The 17728-nt window shown below is 41.0% G+C and overlaps 2 protein-coding genes across 7 annotated transcripts in view; both read right to left on the bottom strand.

Moving 5' to 3' along the window:
* Positions 1–4617, bottom strand: part of LOC118369868 (cell division cycle and apoptosis regulator protein 1-like) — a 37986-nt gene extending 33369 nt beyond the window's left edge. For 2 of the 6 annotated variants that reach the window (XM_052498763.1, XM_052498768.1), the window contains exons 1-3: positions 4496–4616; positions 3285–3448; positions 2814–2992 (exon numbers count right to left, since the gene is read on the bottom strand). In XM_052498763.1, coding sequence (XP_052354723.1) covers positions 2814–2992; positions 3285–3396 — 291 coding nt within the window. In that variant the 5' untranslated portion in view covers positions 3397–3448; positions 4496–4616. Of the gene's footprint in view, positions 1–2813; positions 2993–3284; positions 3449–4495 lie in introns of all 6 variants that reach the window. The other 4 variants (XM_052498765.1, XM_052498767.1, XM_052498764.1 and 1 more) reach the window with 4 other exon arrangements.
* Positions 4618–5411: 794 nt separating this feature from the next.
* Positions 5412–16646, bottom strand: zgc:110319 (uncharacterized protein LOC796111 homolog). Its single transcript, XM_035754640.2, has 8 exons — positions 16495–16646; positions 15783–15883; positions 15487–15622; positions 13274–13340; positions 12794–12905; positions 10361–10424; positions 7360–7534; positions 5412–6796 (listed from the first exon to the last, which is right to left on the bottom strand). Exons 1-8 carry the CDS (start codon positions 16557–16559, stop codon positions 6725–6727), a joined length of 792 nt encoding a protein of 263 aa, XP_035610533.1. The 5' UTR covers positions 16560–16646; the 3' UTR covers positions 5412–6724.
* Between the last annotated feature and the right edge of the window lie 1082 nt (positions 16647–17728).

The following is a 17728-nucleotide window of genomic DNA, read 5'->3' as shown; positions in this document are numbered from 1 at the left end:
TGATCCATCACGACTGGTCTGCCGACGTAACCGCACGAGGGGGCTTCTTCCGTCGCGACGACCGAGTAAGGCCCTTCTGCTAGCCCCGGCTCACTAGATATTTGAATCGCCATGTCTCCAGCCCGCCTAGCTACTCACTGGAACTTATGATCACGTAGCAATGAATGCCTCTCCCTAATGTCAATATGCCTTGTCCATTGCTGTTTTGGTTATTGATTGTCTTATTTCACTGTAGAGCTTCCAGCCCTGCTCAGGTGGCCTTAGCTAACCCTTATGTTCCACCCTCCACACATGCTGTGACCTCACCTGGTTTAAATGATGTCGCTAGAGACAATATTTCTCTCTTCGTCACTCAATGACTAGGTTTACCGCCACTGTATTTCACACCCTACCAAACCTTTGTCTGTGCATTATGCCATTATTCTATCACGCCCAGAAACCCGCTCCTTTTACTCTGTCCCGAAAATACTAGACAACCATAGCCTTTAGCCGAACCCTCATCCTACTCCTCCTCTGTTCCTCTGGTGATGTAGAGGTTAATCCAGGCCCTGCAGTGCCTAGCTCCACTCCCATTCCCCAGGTGCTCTCATTTGTTAACTTCTGTAACTGTAAAAGCCTTGGTTTCATGCATGTTAACATAAGAAGCCTCCTCCCCAAGTTTGTTTTATTCACTGCTTTAGTACACTCTGCCAACCCAGATGACCTAGCCGTATCTGAATCCTGGCGTAGGATGACCACCAAAAACCCTGAAAGCGGCAGGGTAGCCTAGTGGTTAGAGCGTTGGACTAGTAACCGGAAGGTTGCAAGTTCAAATCCCCGAGCTGACAAGGTACAAATCTGTCGTTCTGCCCCTGAACAGGCAGTTAACCCACTAGGCCGTCATTGAAAATAAGAATTTGTTCTTAACTGACTTGCCTAGTTAAAAAGAAAAAAAAAGTGTTTTACCTTTATTTAAATATAACAATTTCCGACAAGATAGAACTGTCAAAGGGGCGGAGTTGCAATCTACTGCAAAGTTAGCCTGCAGAGTTCTGTCTTACTATCCAGGTCTGTGCCCAAACAGAAGCTACGTCGCTCTTGCTTCTGGTGATTCTCTGATCCACCTTTACGCAGACGACATTCTGTTTACTTCTGGCCCTTCTTTGGACACTGTGTTAACTAACCTCCAGACGAGCTTCAATGCCATACAACTCTCCTTCCGTGGCCTCCAACTGCTCTTAAACACTAGTAAAACCAAATGCATGCTCTTCAACTGATCGCTGCCCGCACCTGCCCGCCCGTCCAGCATCACTACTCTGGATGGTTCTGACTTAGAATATGTGGACAGCTACAAATACCTAGATGTCTGGTTAGACTGTAAACTCTCCGTCCAGACTCACATTAAGCATCTTCAATCCAAAATTAAATCTAGAATCGGGTTCCTTTTTCGCAACAAAGCATCCTTCACTCATGCTGCCAAACATATCCTCGTAAAACTGACTATCCTACCGATCCTTGACTTCGACGATGTCATTTACAAAATACTCTCCAACACTCTAATCAGCAAACTGGATGCAGTCTATCACAGTGCCATTCGTTTTGTCACCAAAGCCCCATATACTACCCAGCACTGTGACCTGTATGCTCTCGTTGGCTGGCCCTCGCTACATATTCGTCACCAAACCCACTGGCTCCAGGTCATCTATAGGTCTTTGCTAGGTAAAGCCCCGCCTTATCACGGCTCACTGGTCACCATAGCAGCACCCACCCATAGCACGCGCTCCAGCAGTTATATTTCACTGGTCACCCCCAAAGCCAATTCCTTTGGCCGCCTTTCCTTCCAGTTCTCTGCTGCAAATGACTGGAAGGAATTGTAAAAATCCCTGAAGCTGGAGACTCGTATGTTCCTCACTAACTTTATGCATCGGCTGTCAGAGCAGCTCACAGATCACTGCACCTGTACATAGCTCATCTGGAAATAGACCATCCAACTACCTCATCCCCATACTGTTTTTTTCCCCCTCTCCTTTGCACCCCAGTATCTCGACTTGCACATTCATTTTCTGCACATCTATCACTCCAGTGATTAATTGCTAAATTGTAATTATTTCGCCACAATGGCCTATTTATTGCCTTTACCTCCCTTACCTAATTGACACACACTGTATATAAACATTTTCTATTGTGTTATTGACTTTGTTTATTCCATGTGTAACTCTGTGTTGTTGTTTGTGTCGCACTGCTTTGCTTTATATTGGCCAAGCCGCAGTTGTAAATGAGAACTTGTTCTCAACTTGCCTACCTGGTTAAATAAAGGTGGAGGGAAAAAATAATAATAATAAAATAACTAGAGAGAAGTGAAGAAAAAAAAATGTTATTTTGGTCAGACTTTCACTCAGCATCTAAAGTGTTCACACAGGTCTGTCTGATGGTGGGGGATTTTACAAGTTGAATCAGTTCATCACTTCAATCACAAATCAGAACAGGCTTTACAACAACACAGCTTCTTAAAGTCTAGTGAGGTATTGCTTCTCACCAAGCTATGTAATTCACTGTTTCCCAAACCTGTTTGTCTGACCCAAATGAGGTTTTATCATTGAGAATGTTTCTTCAGTAAACACAATCAAAAAAGTTTATGTAAAATTAGCTGTGACCAACCAATGTGGTATCTCCCCACCATTTTGGGGACTCTTGGGTTGTGTTCACTTGGCACGAAACCAGAGTTACTACTTGAGCTTATTCAATAACAACAAATGTTATCATATTCTGTTTGAGAATGTTTAGCTACATTGTGCCAAACTGAACACTGCCCTGCTGATCCTAGTGTAGTTCACCTGTTGCAGTGCTGCAGCGGCGGCGGCTGCGGCTTGATGCTGCAGGGCTGAAGCCTGCTGGGACAACTGGTAGTTAGCGGCAGCCGACTGGGAGTTGAGGGAGGCTGCAGCCAGGGCTGACTGCTGGGAGTACATAGAGGGAGTCGCACCCAAGAGAGATGGCTGTTGCACACCTAGAGCTGCAGGAGAGAGTAGGGTGCGGAATAGAATAATTCAGAAAGAGGATGGAGTGAGGAGGTAGAGCAAGCGAGAGGAATGGAGTGATAGAAAGACGGGTTGAACGAGAAACAATAGTACTTTTAACATCTTTGAATGTCCAGTTGACCACTGAATCTCCTCTCATCACAAACTTTGCCAAACAGATCCAAGTCTGAGATGCCGTTTCCTTCAAGCACTGTACCCTCAACCACACTTTAATTTTATCCCACCAATGAGCACACAGTGTAGTATTTAGCACGGTGTCAAACTCACAGTGTATGCTGTTGAGGTCCAGGGACTGTCCCGAGTGGCCGGGCTGGGACACCACTGTGGCAGCAAACTGGGCCGCCCACGGAGGGTTCTTCTGTCCCCCAAACTGTGCCATGAGTCAAGGCTCGAGCTAAGGTGTATTGGCAGAACCAATTTAAGTTTATATCCTGTCAATACAACAGGAAATGGGCCTGTTTATATAAGGATTCTTCATTTGACATGTATCTTTGCTTTGAACACAAACATTGACAGCTAGCAACAAAAACAAACTATACCAGGAGAGGATTGTTACAGATTTACTTGCAGCCAATAAGCCAATAAAATACTTAACTAGAAACACAACCACGTAGCCAACGAAAACAATGTTTGGCCTCTTGACAACTGCCTCTACTCAGCGGAATAGTAGTGGGACGAGAAACAACGGAATGGGCAAACAAGCAATTCGTAGCAAGCAAAACTTTATAATAACTGCTGGCAACTGTCGCTAACTACTGTTAGTTGGTTAACTAACCGTACCTAAGTTAGCCCTATAAATAGTACGCCAAATTCATGATATTAATTTTAAAACAATTATTAGAGGCATTATAGTTATAATTCATATTCATGAATTTGGCGTACTATTTATTGGGTTACTAGCGAGTTTAGATCCCTGTTGAGTTCAGTAAACGTACTTGTTGCTAAGCTAGCTATGTTAATGCGTTTGCTCGACACTTGCCGATATTAATAAACGTTAACGTTACCTGGTTAGCAGTTAATAAATAGCTATAGGCTAGCTAACATGCTTACTTTGGCTGGGTACACTTGCGAACGGAGATTATAGTTAGCTAGGTACCCAACTTGCTAACTAGATAGCTACTGGTAGTTAACTATAATGACTACTCATGGGTTTTGTTTTCAAAACAACGTTAGCTAGCTAATTAATTTGCCGATATTAGCTAACGTTAGCTACCTGGTTAGCCTTTAGCTATAAATAGCCACAGGCTAGCTAACATGTTGCTGGCTTGTTAACGGAGATAAATAGCTAACTTAGCTAGCTATAATGACTCCTGCGTTGTGTTTTCAAAGCAACGTTGACAAACGTCGCTAACTTGAGGCCTAAGCAAGGCAAAACACACATAATGCTGTCTGAATGGTAGTAAACAGCAATGTTGATGGAGATTCAAATTTTGCACCAATAATTGCATTCTGCAGTACCAAAACCATCAGAACTGTACCTGTAAAATTTTAATTACATTAACGTTACAGAAACAAATTGTCCTCACTGCTGTTCCACTTTCCTGCTCTGTGAATGCACCGGCGACGATAGATCCAAAACGGTCACCGCGCATGCGTATCAGTGGCGCGCACGCGTATTACATACGGGTACTTTTTTTTTTATATCAGAGAAACTGTATATAATGATGAGATATTCTTGTCTCCCTCTAAAAATGTGAGTCTTTGTCCCAAAGGCGGGAAGCCATGCAGTCTGCTTATCACTATTCCCGCGTGGACAGACTGACGGGAGTGGACCCTTTCGCTTCTTCCTCTCTGGTTATATGTTCAGGTTTAGGGGTCATTTACGGTCACGGTAACAAGATTCATCATAGACCTGTGGCTAAACATGAACAATGAAAAGCTTGAAATATCACTGCTGCAACTTGGAGAAAATATTAAAGATAATGTGTGATAATATACCATGTGAAAAATAATATGGAAAATATTGCATAATATACATTGCCTATGTCCATCCCTAGCCACCTACATTTACATTACATTTAAGTCATTTAGCAGACGCTCTTATCCAGAGCGACTTACAAATTGGTGCATTCACCTTATGACATCCAGTGGAACAGTCACTTTACAATAGTGCATCTAAATCTACCCTGCACCTAAGAGGCTGCTGCCCTATATCCATAGAATCACTGGTAACTTTAATGATGTTTACATACTGCTTTACTCATTTAATATGTATATACTTTATTTTAGTCAATGCCACTCGACATTGCTCATCCTAATATTGATATATTTCTTAACTCCGTTATTTTACTTTTGGAGTCGTGTGTACTGTCGTGAATTGTTAGATACTACTGCACTGTTGGATCTAGGAACGCAAGCATTTTGCTACACCAATAATAACATCTGCTAAATATGTGTATGTGATCAATCAAATTTTATTTGATAAATCTGATTGTTTCCAACATCAACTCAATAAAGACAGCAAAGCTATATCTATCAAAAGGTTATTCCCACAAGTTTTGGTTTCTGAAAACAAGAGCAATATAATAATACAACGAGATGATTCCACGAATGAGACAAAATAACCATTACAGTTTCCTTTGTGATACTAGTATGATTCGGACTTCTGTATCAGCAATATGAGATTGCAGCTGGAACTGTTACAATTGCAATGCATATACAAGTGAATGGGTGATAGTATCCATTCAAAGAATTTGAATCATTGCGCAACATTTATCACAGTATTTCACATAAAGCTTTCTTTAAGAGTAGATGTACTGCAATCTATATGATGAATATAAATTAATCTTGGTTAACCCAGAACTAAAGTATTGTGGAATTGGTCAGATGCTCGATTAAGTTCTGGGTCCATACGTATTAGGAGAAGATACAGAATGAGAATCTGAACGAAGAGCTCCACTCTCTCTGCAATTTACAGGCAAGTCAAAATGGGCCGAATGTCCCCTCTCCTTCCAAAATGTGAAAGATGCCAACACCTACAAAATCGTGATGTGTCTAAATAACCAGTGAAGAAAAACCCAAGCAACAGAATTAATGCTCCTCGTTATGTCACGCATCCCGTTGACATATCTATGATACCATTTGTTTACGTAGTCTCTCCACGAGAGATTAAATATAAATGAGCATGTGCCCATGCCATAAAAGTAAATGTGTTAATGTGATTACTATGTGTAGACTCCTGAACAATGCATTCACAAAGAAACATTACAGCTAAATAATTTAGTCGTTTTAACTGTGCAATATCTTGTGATCATTTCATATAAACAATTGGTCATGCTTGGCCTAGGGATAGATATAAACCATATTCCTTAACTCATCACAGAATGTCCTTTCATCAGAGAATATAGATATATTTTTTAAACATATGAAGTAAATTTGTAAATCAACCTGCAATGAAATAAATATCAAATATATAACATAACTGCCGTCTTCAGAGTTTTCGGCCTTTACAATGGAAGAGACAAACAGTATAAATGTGTCAGTGTGTGGCCTGGCTTCATTGTAACAGTAATATACAGTATTTGAGTAAATGAAAGACAAAAACAACAGCCTACAGCAAACTACAGTTGGTATTTTCAAAGGGCAATGCTGAATATTATTTTAAAACATGAACATTGCACTAAGGTAGCGGAAGCAGTATCTACCTGGTTTGCAAGGCATCTATACAACAGGCTGTTTATCTATAGGCATGGGGGCTGACATAAGTTTTATATGTCTCCTAACTTGCGTTCCAACTCGGTAAAAACCTTTGCATTCACATGATCCACTTCATCTTCCACCTACAGACACCAAACAAAAAGAACAGCTATAATTGACACTTTATACACACTGCATATTTATTTATATACTGGAGTCTTGACATAGCTCACTCTACTGCTGTACATATTCGTAGTATATATTGTATAAATGAAATGTGTGAAATAAAAAATGAATCCGGTGTATATCCATAAATATTGCATTTGGATAACTGTTAGTGTTATTTGGGTTGTTCATTGGATTCTTATGACATTACTTGATTTCTTTTTTAAATGTATTGGTAATTTTTGAACTTGTTTGACATTTTACTGCATTGTTAGGAGTTAGTAACATAAGCATTTCGCTGCACCCGATATAACATCTGCTAAGCTGTGTACGTGGCCAATACACTTTGATTTGACATCACAAAGCAGATGCTGTTCCAACTTCATGATTTAGTACTCACTCCATTCCCCTCTAACTCCTACTCCCTTACTCCTCTCTCTGTCCATTCGCCTCCAACTCCTTCTCCCTATTTCTGCCTCTGTGCGTTTCTCTCTCCTCCTCCTCCTCTTCTCCTACTCCCTCTTTGTATTCACCCTCTCACCTGTTCCACATCATCAACCTCAGGGATGTAGAACTGCAGCATGTTCTGGATGCCATTCTTCAGGGTGACAGTAGAGCTGGGGCAGCCGGTGCATGAGCCAACCAGCTTCAGCTTCACCGTGCCGTTCTCAAAGCCCTTGAAGATGACATCACCGCCATCCTCCATCACCGTGGGCCTGTGTGTGACAGGAGGGCTTATCAGGTTAGTTTGTCATTCAACAACATAACAGGTATTATTACAATTGTTATTAAAAACTAGGAGGGACAGAAGAATGGAGAGGAAGATGAGTTTAAGAGGGGAGGGGATAGGAGAAATCCTTGACAATAGCATTATTATAGTCTATATTTCATATCAACATCACTTCTATCATTTATTTGTGGAACAACTTCGGTGCCCAAACAATCTGCCAGATTGCATTTAGCTTGAAGAGCTTCTGAGCCAAAACATCTTTATCAAGACTGTGAACAAAACTTTCCTAGGATGCCTCTAGGGCTCAGATTCCACAAATGGGTCATATTGGACTAGATCAGCGTTCTCCAACTCCAGTTCTTCAGGACACATTTTTGTTGTAGCCCTGGACAAGCACACTGGATTCAACTTGTCAACTAATCATCAAGCCCTGAACTGGCGGGTTTGATTCTACTGAGCCGCAGGGCACAGTGAGGGAGGGGCACCCTGCTCAAATGGAACAGTAATCTGCACCACTCCGTCATGTTGTCAACAAGGCAGCACGGTGCATTGTCCAGAAACATACATCTCTTTAATATGTATATATGTTAGAATTTTCTAGTTTTCATTGGGAAGACAGTGTTTTTATCAAAAGCAATCACTTTTGCATTACTCAACATGCTTAATTACTCACAGTGCATTCGGAAAGTATTCAGACCCCTTGACTTTTCCACATTTTGTTATGTTACAGCCTTATTCTAAAATGAATTAAATTAATTTGTAAGACTAACGTAACAACATGTGGAAAACGTCAAGGGGTCTGAATACTTTCCGAATGCACTGTAACTTTTGTTTTGAGCCGACTTCGCCGAGGGCTTTAAACGCTGCACCTGGCTCACGCTGGGAGGCAGCCCGGTTCCAAAATAAATGCAATCAACTTTCACCCGGTGCAAAGCACGGCTACCCGGTCGTCGGTGTCAGGGGCTACAACAAACATGTCTGCTGTTGGGGGTACTGGAGGACCGGCGTTTGAAAACACTGTACTAGATTAACAAAATATTGTCAGTAAAACACATTCACCATACTGAGAGAATGTGTGGATTTGACCTGATCCATGTACATTGGGGCAAAAAAGTATTTAGTCAGCCACCAATTGTGCTTAAAAAGATGAGGCCTGTAATTTTCATCATAGGTACACTTCAACTATGACAGACAAAATGAGAAGGAAAAAAATCCAGAAAATCACATTGTAGGATTTTTAATTAATTTATTTGCAAATTATGGTGGAAAATAAGTATTTGGTCAATAACAAAAGTTTATCTCAATACTTTGTTATATTTTATACTTTGTTGGCAATGACAGAGGTCAAACGTTTTCTGTAAGTCTTCACAAGGTTTTCACACACTGTTGCTGGTATTTTGGCCCATTCCTCCATGCAGATCTCCTCTAGAGCAGTGATGTTTTGGGGCTGTTGCTGGGCAACACAGACTTTCAACTCCCTCCAAAGAGTTTCTATGGGGTCGAGATCTGGAGACTGGCTAGGCCACTCCAGGACCTTGAAATGCTTCTTACGAAGCCACTCCGTTGCCCGGGCGGTGTGTTTGGGATCATTGTCATGCTGAAAGACCCAGCCACGTTTCATCTTCAATGCCCTTACTGATGGAAGGAGGTTTTCCAACTCAAAATCTCACGATACATGGCCCCATTCATTCTTTCCTTTACACGGATCAGTCGTCCTGGTCCCTTTGCAGAAAAACAGCCCCAAAGCATGATGCTTCACAGTAGGTATGGTGTTCTTTGGATGCAACTCAGCATTCTTTGTCCTCCAAACACAACGAGTTGAGTTTTTACCAAAAAGTTATATTTTGGTTTCATCTGACCATATGACATTCTCCCAATCTTCTTCTGGATCATCCAAATGCTCTCTAGCAAACTTCAGACGGGCCTGGACATGTACTGGCTTAAGCAGGGGGATATGTCTGGCACTGCAGGATTTGAGTCCCTGGCGGCGTAGTGTGTTACTGATGGTAGGCTTTGTTACTTTGGTCCCAGCTCTCTGCAGGTCATTCACTAGGTCCCCCAGTGTGGTTCTGGGATTTTTGCTCACCGTTCTTGTGATCATTTTGACCCCACGGGGTGAGATCTTGCGTGGAGCCCCAGATCGAGGGAGATTATCAGTGGTCTTGTATGTCTTCCATTTCCTAATAATTGCTCCCACAGTTGATTTCTTCAAACCAAGCTGCTTACCTATTGCAGATTCAGTCTCCCCAGCCTGGTGCAGGTCTACAATTTTGTTTCTGGTGTCCTTTGACAGCTCTTTGGTCTTGGCCATAGTGGAGTTTGGAGTGTGACTGTTTGAGGTTGTGGACAGGTGTCTTTTATACTGATAATAAGTTCAAACAGGTGCCATTAATACAGGTAACGAGTGGAGGACAGAGGAGCCTCTTAAAGAAGAAGTTACAGGTCTGTGAGAGCCAGAAATCTTGCTTGTTTGTAAGTGACCAAATACTTATTTTCCACCATAATTTGCAAATAAATTCATAAAAAATCCTACAATGTGATTATCTGGATTTTTTTTCTAATTTTGTCTGTCATAGTTGAAGTGTACCTATGATAAAAATTACAGGCCTCTCTCATCTTTTTAAGTGGGAGAACTTGCACAATTGGTGGCTGACTAAATACTTTTTTGCCCCACTGTATCTACAGCAAAACATCATGAGTGACAGACTGATCATACTAATAGCATGTGGGGATTTTACCTGATCCATGTATCTACAGCAAAACATTATGAGAGTGACAGACTGATCATACTAATAGCATGTGGGGATTTTACCTGATCCGTGTATCTAGGAGCTCCTTTATCATTGAAACAATTTCATCATCATCTTCAGAGTGACCTAAGACAGGAAGAGCATGTTGAAAAGTTCATAATTCTAAGAAACAAACATGCAAAAACAAATCAGTTGGCGGGTAGAATGAAAACATTCTATCAACCCACGGGTCGGCTGAGCACAATTATATTGCGGTCGGAAACGTTTTAAATCAAGATACTCTCTTTTTTTACCAATCCATGAACTTGTGTTGAATTGTGTTGTGAATTTCATTAGGCTATGTGCACAGTGAGGCAGACATAGTGAAGGTTATCAGCCACGCAGCGAGACAGTGGAGCCGGTAACTCTCCCCATTAGTAGCCTATGTGTGTGGTGTTGAAACATAATTTGTTAACGTGCAGAGATTATATTCCCTTCTGCCACACGACAATATGTTGTCAAGTTTATTTTCCCTGACTCCTAGCTCATGTGAAAATGGCAAACCTAACAGTAGAAATAATAAGAACGTTTATGATGATGAAATACAGGTGCTACCCGAGTCAAATCCAGTTTGGAAGGATTTTGTAGTCATTGTGGACAAGGAGGACAACACGGTAGATGGCCACAGTCTACAAAAGTGCAAGCAGGCATTTGTTTACAATAATTCTGTTAATCATTACATTCATTCAGGCATCCATTTAGACCAAACACAGACCATATCAAGTATAATCCAGTGCAGCTTTTAAAAGTTTGAGTAGCCAATAGCCTACCTAATAATAGACGTAGGCTATTTTTGCAGCCTATAGCCTATTAAATTCTGGGAATTGTTTAAGTTTTAATTAAACTATTGGATTATTTAAACAATCTACACACAATACCCCATATGACAAAGCAAAAACAAGTTGCTATGAGACTCAAAATGGAGCTCAGGTGCATCCTGTTTCCATTGACCATCATTGAGATGTTTCTACAACTTGATTGGAGGAGTCCATCTGTGGTAAATGTAATTGATTGGACATGATTTGGAAAGGCACACACCTGTCTATATAAGGTCCCAGTTGACAGTGCTTGTCAGAGCAAAAACCAAGCTATGAGGTCAAAGGAATTGTCCGTAGAGCTACAAGACAGCATTATGTCGAGGAACAGATCTGGAGAAGGGTACCAAAAAATGTCTGCAGCACTGATTGTTCCCAAGAACACAGTGGCCTCCATCATTCTTAAATGGAAGACGTTTGGAACCACCAAGACTCTTCCTAGTGCTGACCGCCAAGCCAAATTGAGCAATCGGGAGAAGAGCCATGGTCAGGTAGGTGACCAAGAACCCGATGGTCACTCTGACAGAGTTCTAGAGTTCCCCTGGAGATGGGAGAACATTCCAGAAGGACAACCATCTCTGCAGCACTCCACCAATCAGGCCTTTATGGTAGTGTCCAGACAGAAGCCACTCCTCAGTAAAAGGCACATGACAGCCTGCTTGGAGTTTGCCAAAAGGCATCTAAAGGACTCTCAGACCATGATAAACAAGATTCTCTGGTCTGATGAAACCAAGACTGAACTATTTGGCCTGAATGCAAAGTGTCACGTCTGGCAGAAACCTGGAACCATCCCTATGGTGAAGCATGGTGGTGGCAACATGCCTCTTTTTCAGCGGCAGGGACTGGGAGATTAGTCAGGATTGAGGCATTGTACAGAGAAATCCTTGATGAAAACCAGCTCAAGAGCGCTCAGGACCTCAGACTGGGGCAAAGGTTCACCTAACAGCAGGACAATGACCCTAAGCACACAGCCAAGACAACACAGGAGTGGCTTCAAGACAAGTCTCTGAATGGCCAAGCCAGAGCCCGGACTTGAACCCGAACATATCTGGACAGACCCGGAAATTGCTGTGCAGCAACGCTCCCCATCCAACCTGACAGATTGAGCGGACCTGCAGAGAATGGGAGACACTCCCAAAATACAGGTATGCCAAGCTTGTAGTGTCATACCCAAGAAGACTCAATGCTGTAATCGCTGCCAAAGGTGCTTCAACAAAGTACTAGGTAAAGGGTCTGAATACTTTTGTAAATGTGACATTTCCTTTTTATTTTATACATTTGCAAACATTTCTAAAAACCTGTTTTTGCTTTGTCATTATTGGGTATTGTGTGTAGATTGATGATGGGGAAAACAATGTAATACATTTTAGAGTAAGTCTAACGTAACAAAACGTGGAAAAAGTCAACGGGTCTGAATACTTCCCGAAGGCACTGTATTATTGTTTTTTGGCGGGTCACGGATCGGCTTTCGGAACAATTCTATGCTGGTGGCGGAGAAAAAAAATATGTCCTGATGTCAGATATTGGGTGAGACTTGGAATTGATGTGGCCGGAGCGGGTGCGACTCCAAAAAGCTGACCAGTGTGGCACTCCACACTCAAACACTCATATGAAGAAGAGCTTTGTTCCTGTCATACTCACTGCTCTCATGGTGGGTAACCCCAGTGGTTATGGGGTCTCCACTGTCAAAGAACTTAGTGATAGCATCCATGGCATGGTGCTTGATGTTCGTCCACTCCACATCATCATCTGCCTGGGAAGGGCAACACAAAACATGCAAAGGCCTGGTAAATGAACATGGCTGGCCCAGATTCACCACCCCTCTCAAAATGTACCCTTGCACACTTTCTTGCATGGATTTAGCAAGTGAAAACTCCCTCCTGTCAATGCTTATACAGTACTAATCCTATGCTTTTAAATCCACAACAAGGAGTGTGCAAGTGCACACTTTGGGAGAAGGGTGGAGAATTGTGACATGTATTGAATCATAAAGTTAAACTTTTATTTGTGACATGATACATTCAGTTATTATGGTCTTATAATGGCACACCATATCCCAGAGTAAGTGGATAGGGTTGGTAAAATGAAAGGGAAGGTAAATGAGGTTTATTTATTCTGTACCTTGGTCACTGTGATGAAGTCAGGACCATAGAACACACTTTTCACTCCTTCGATTCCAAACAGGTCCCTGTGCAACCAAGGAGCGGCAACCAAGAATGGTCCATGTCAAACATTTCATGATGTTAGTATGTACAGTATCTATGATCTATAATCCACATGGTGCTCAGAACAGAACAAAGTGGAGATGCTCATTGCACTTTTATTTATTCTGACTTGAGGCAGAATAAATAAGGCTAATCAGTACAGTAAACCAATACAACTAAGAAATAAATACAGAAATGGGGTTAATTTCTCAAATTTCATTTTATTCCCTCTCCCTTGTGAATTCAATTTATTTCCATTCAAATTCCCGGTCAGTCTTTGAATTCAGAGATAATTCCAATGTTAGGTAAATTAGATTTATTTTATTCACAATTCAATACGCAACAATTCCTCAAATTACTAATCAAATCAAATTCCCTTGGGCTTTCAGGCTGACCATGTCACTGTTCAGACAGCCTAGTTGTACTGGAAATTATTTAAGTCGAAATGATTTAAAACAAATCCTGGAGAAATTAGATTTCTTATACAAAGTGCATTAATTACATTAACCTGTTGAGTGTAAGGGGGCAGTATTTTGATGTTTGGATGAAAAACGTACCCAAATTAAACTGCCAATTTCTCAGGCCCAGAAGCTAGAATATGCATATAATTGTCAGATTAGGATAGAAAACACGAAAGTTTCCAAAACTGTCAAAATATTGTCTGTGAGTATAACAGAACTGATATTGCAGGCGAAAACCTGGAGGAAAATCCAACTAGGAAGTGCCTCTTATTTTGAAAGCTCCCCGTTCCATTGCATGCCTTCCTTCCATTTAAAAAGGGATATCAACCAGATTCCATTTCCTATGGATTCCACATGGTCTGAACAGTCTTTAGACATAGTTTCAGGATTTTATTCTGAAGAATGAGTGAGAAAGATCCCACCGCGTCAGTGGATGGCTGGGTGCCGGCAGCGTTTTGCATGCGCCAACAGAGTGGAGCAGACATTTTCTCTCACTTCTATTGAAAAAGCTAAGGTCCGGTTGAAATATTATCGATTATATATTGTAAAAACAACCTGAGGATTGATTATAAAAAACATTTGACATGTTTCTACGAACTTCACAGATACTATTTGGAGTTTGTCTGCCCCGTCGTGGCCGCTCGAGCCTGTGGATTGATCCCGCTAAATGGATGGGTGCATCAAGAAGTTTTTAACTGGGAAATGTAAAATTGAATTTAAATTCCGTATATAGATACACACACACACACACACACACTACCATTCAAAGGTTTGGGGTAACTTAGAAATATCCTTGTTGTAGAAAGAAAATAACTTTTTTCTCCATTAAAATAACATCAAATTGATCAGAACTACACAGTGTAGACATTGTTAATGTTGTAAATGACTATTTTAGCTGGAAACGGCTGATTTTTAACATAGGCGTACAAAGGCTCATTATCAGCAACCCTCACTCCTGTGTTCCAATGGTACATTGTGTTAGCTAATCCAAGTTAATTATTTTAGAAGGCTAATTGATCATTAGAAAACCCTTTACAAATATGTTAGCACAGCTGAAAACTGTTGTGCTGATTTAAAGATGCAATAAAACTGGGCTTCTTTAGACTAGTTGAGTATCTGGAACATCAGCATTTGTGGGTTCGATTACAGGCTCATAATGGGCAAAAAAAAAAACTTTCTTCTGAAACTCATCAGTCTATTCTTGTTCTGAGAAATTAAGGCTATTCCATGCGAGAATTTGCCAAGAAACTGAATATCTCGTACAACGCTGTGTACTACTCCCTTCACAGAACAGCGCAAACTGTCTCTAACCAGAATAGAAAGAGAAGTGGGAGGCCCCGGTGCACAACTAAGCAAGAGGACAAGTACATTGGAGTGTCTAGTTTAAGCATCCTGGAGTCGCCTCTTCACTGTTGACTTTGACTGATGTTTTGCTGGTACTATTTAATGAAGCTGCCAGTTGAGGACTTGTGAGACATCTGTTTCTCAAACTAGACACTAATTTACTTGTCCTCTTGCTCAGTGTATAAGCGTCACTGGTTCTCACATGCTCTGAAAAGTTTATTCACACTGTCTGGTTTCGTCATGTTTACAGGTCATTGTTTACTCTTGCTACTATCATATTTCAATAGCTCCAAAAATACAATTCCTGTTATCCAACTGTACTAACCTGGCTAAGGAGGAGCACTCTGCAGAGCTTGGAGAGGGGAAATCCAGGGTCCCCACCCCCAACACAGGCTTACCAGGGATGAACTTCAAGCTCCGTGGGTTTGGTGTGTCCTGTGTCTGAATGGACAAGTGTCGCACTGAAACATAATGGTATGGTCATCCTTCAAGCATATTGTTCCACTAGTATGCTTATAGGACTACTCTGAATATACTACAGGAAAAACATGACAATTGTATTATTTGAATGTGGTTGTTAAATGGTTCTTGTGTAGAAAAAAATAAAGGCCAGTTTCTCACCTGCGAACTGTGCAGGTCCAGTCAGAGGCAGAAGTTGAACTTTTCTGTAGTTCGGGCCAATGCATTGTGTGTGGAACTGGTTTCTCGTCTTGATTGGAAACCTATAACAGACAGTACATGTCATGTAGTTAATGGTTGGAGATAAACCCACTCAGTTGAATTAATCTCAGGTTTGTCCTTACAAACCTGTCACTTCGGGATGGCCTTGAAGTTTCATGAATTTGCGACCTTGTCAACAAGCAAAGAAAAAACGATAACGTATCTAACGTTGGCTAGCTAGCTACCTATGGTTGTCTAATGTCACCGATTAGGCTTGACTATGCCGCAATGACCCGACTGCAAAACTGGTAACTGAGAAAGGTTTTAGCTAGCTAACGTTAGATAGGTTCTCAGAAAGTTAGCTAGCTACTTCAAACTGTAAGCAACCGAGTTGATAACAGGTTTAGCAAGCGAACGGAACAAAAGCCAGGCAAACAGAGTTGTTAAATGCGTTACTTCATATACTTTAATATGTATACAATTTGGGAAATATCGGCTGCGCAACATGATGGCGATTAAGTTTGACAACGATGTCGCAGTTAGCTTGGCTAACTAACTAGGTCAAGCATAGATTCCTAACGGAAATTGGCAGCCACTCGTGTTGAATTCACAGCAATACCTTCATTACGTTGACATACACAAGTAGGAATGTTATATTAGTAGAAGCTCAAACCTAAAATGTGATGTATTTCGTGACTGAATCAACCGTTGAAGACTCCATCTTATGCGGGCAGCCATTTCATTTGTTTTTAAAGTGAGGACCCAAGACACAGCTGGCTTCACATATCCTGTTTGAAATAGATTCCAATTGGCTCACAATTACCTTTTTAATCGTTAGTTTGATAAGTAAATGTTCTTATTCATTACAATAAACAAACATACATTCAAACTATATAGCTTATAGATACTCTCGAAGTACAAATATTGTCTCCCGAGTGGCGCAGCGGTCTAAGGCACTGCCTCTCAGTGCTAGAGGTGTCACTACAGACCATGGTTTGATTCCAGGCTGTATCACAATGGTCATGATTGGGCGGCGCACAATTGGCCCAGCGTCGTCCAGGTTATGGGTAAGCCGGCATTGTAAATAAGAATTTGTTCTTAACTGACTTGCCTAGTTTAATAAAGTTTAAATAAAAAATCTAAATGGCCAGCCACTACTGAGAATGAATCAATGATCTGTTTGTGCTGTATGCAATGATAAAAGGGGGATTTTGTTGCTGCCACTAGAGCAAAACATAGCCTATCTCGTTATTTTGTAAGTATTTCATGTAAATGATCATTGAAGTTGCAATATGTGTGATAGTTAGGTAAATAGTAAATTGGGTAAATAGTATTTTGTGCTGTATTTTGGATCATTCAAATTTGCCACTACAGTTCTGGGAATTTCCACCAAGATGTTAGACACACACAGGGATGACAAGACATGCATTCAAGGCATGACTTACACTTCCATGTCCTGCAAAGCTGCAGTTTTCTCTCTTTCTCTCTCAATTCAATTCAAAGGGCATATGTTTACATTGTCAAAGCAAATGAAATAGATTATAAACAAAAGTTAAATAAACAGTAAACATTACACTCACAAAAGCTCCAAATGAATAGAGGCATTTCACCTGTCATATTATGTCTAGAAACTGTGTTGTAATGATGTGCAGATAGTTAAAAAGGGAAAATAAATAAACATAAATATGGGCTGTATTGACAATGGTGTTTGTTCTTCACTGGTTGCCCTTTTCTTGTGGCAACATGTCACAAATCTTGCTGCTGTGATGGCACACTGTGGAATTTCACCCAGTAGATATGGGAGTTTATAAAAAATTGATTTGTTTTTTCTAATTCTTTGTGTGTCTGTGTGATCTGAGGGAAATATGTGTCTCAAGTATGGTCATACATAGGAAGTGCAGCTCAGT

Source organism: Oncorhynchus keta, chromosome 36 (assembly GCF_023373465.1).
Source record: "Oncorhynchus keta strain PuntledgeMale-10-30-2019 chromosome 36, Oket_V2, whole genome shotgun sequence".
In the NCBI taxonomy this organism is placed as follows: Eukaryota; Metazoa; Chordata; class Actinopteri; order Salmoniformes; family Salmonidae; genus Oncorhynchus; species Oncorhynchus keta.
Note: the sequence above shows the minus strand (reverse complement) of the source record. Positions and strands in the feature narration are given on the sequence as shown.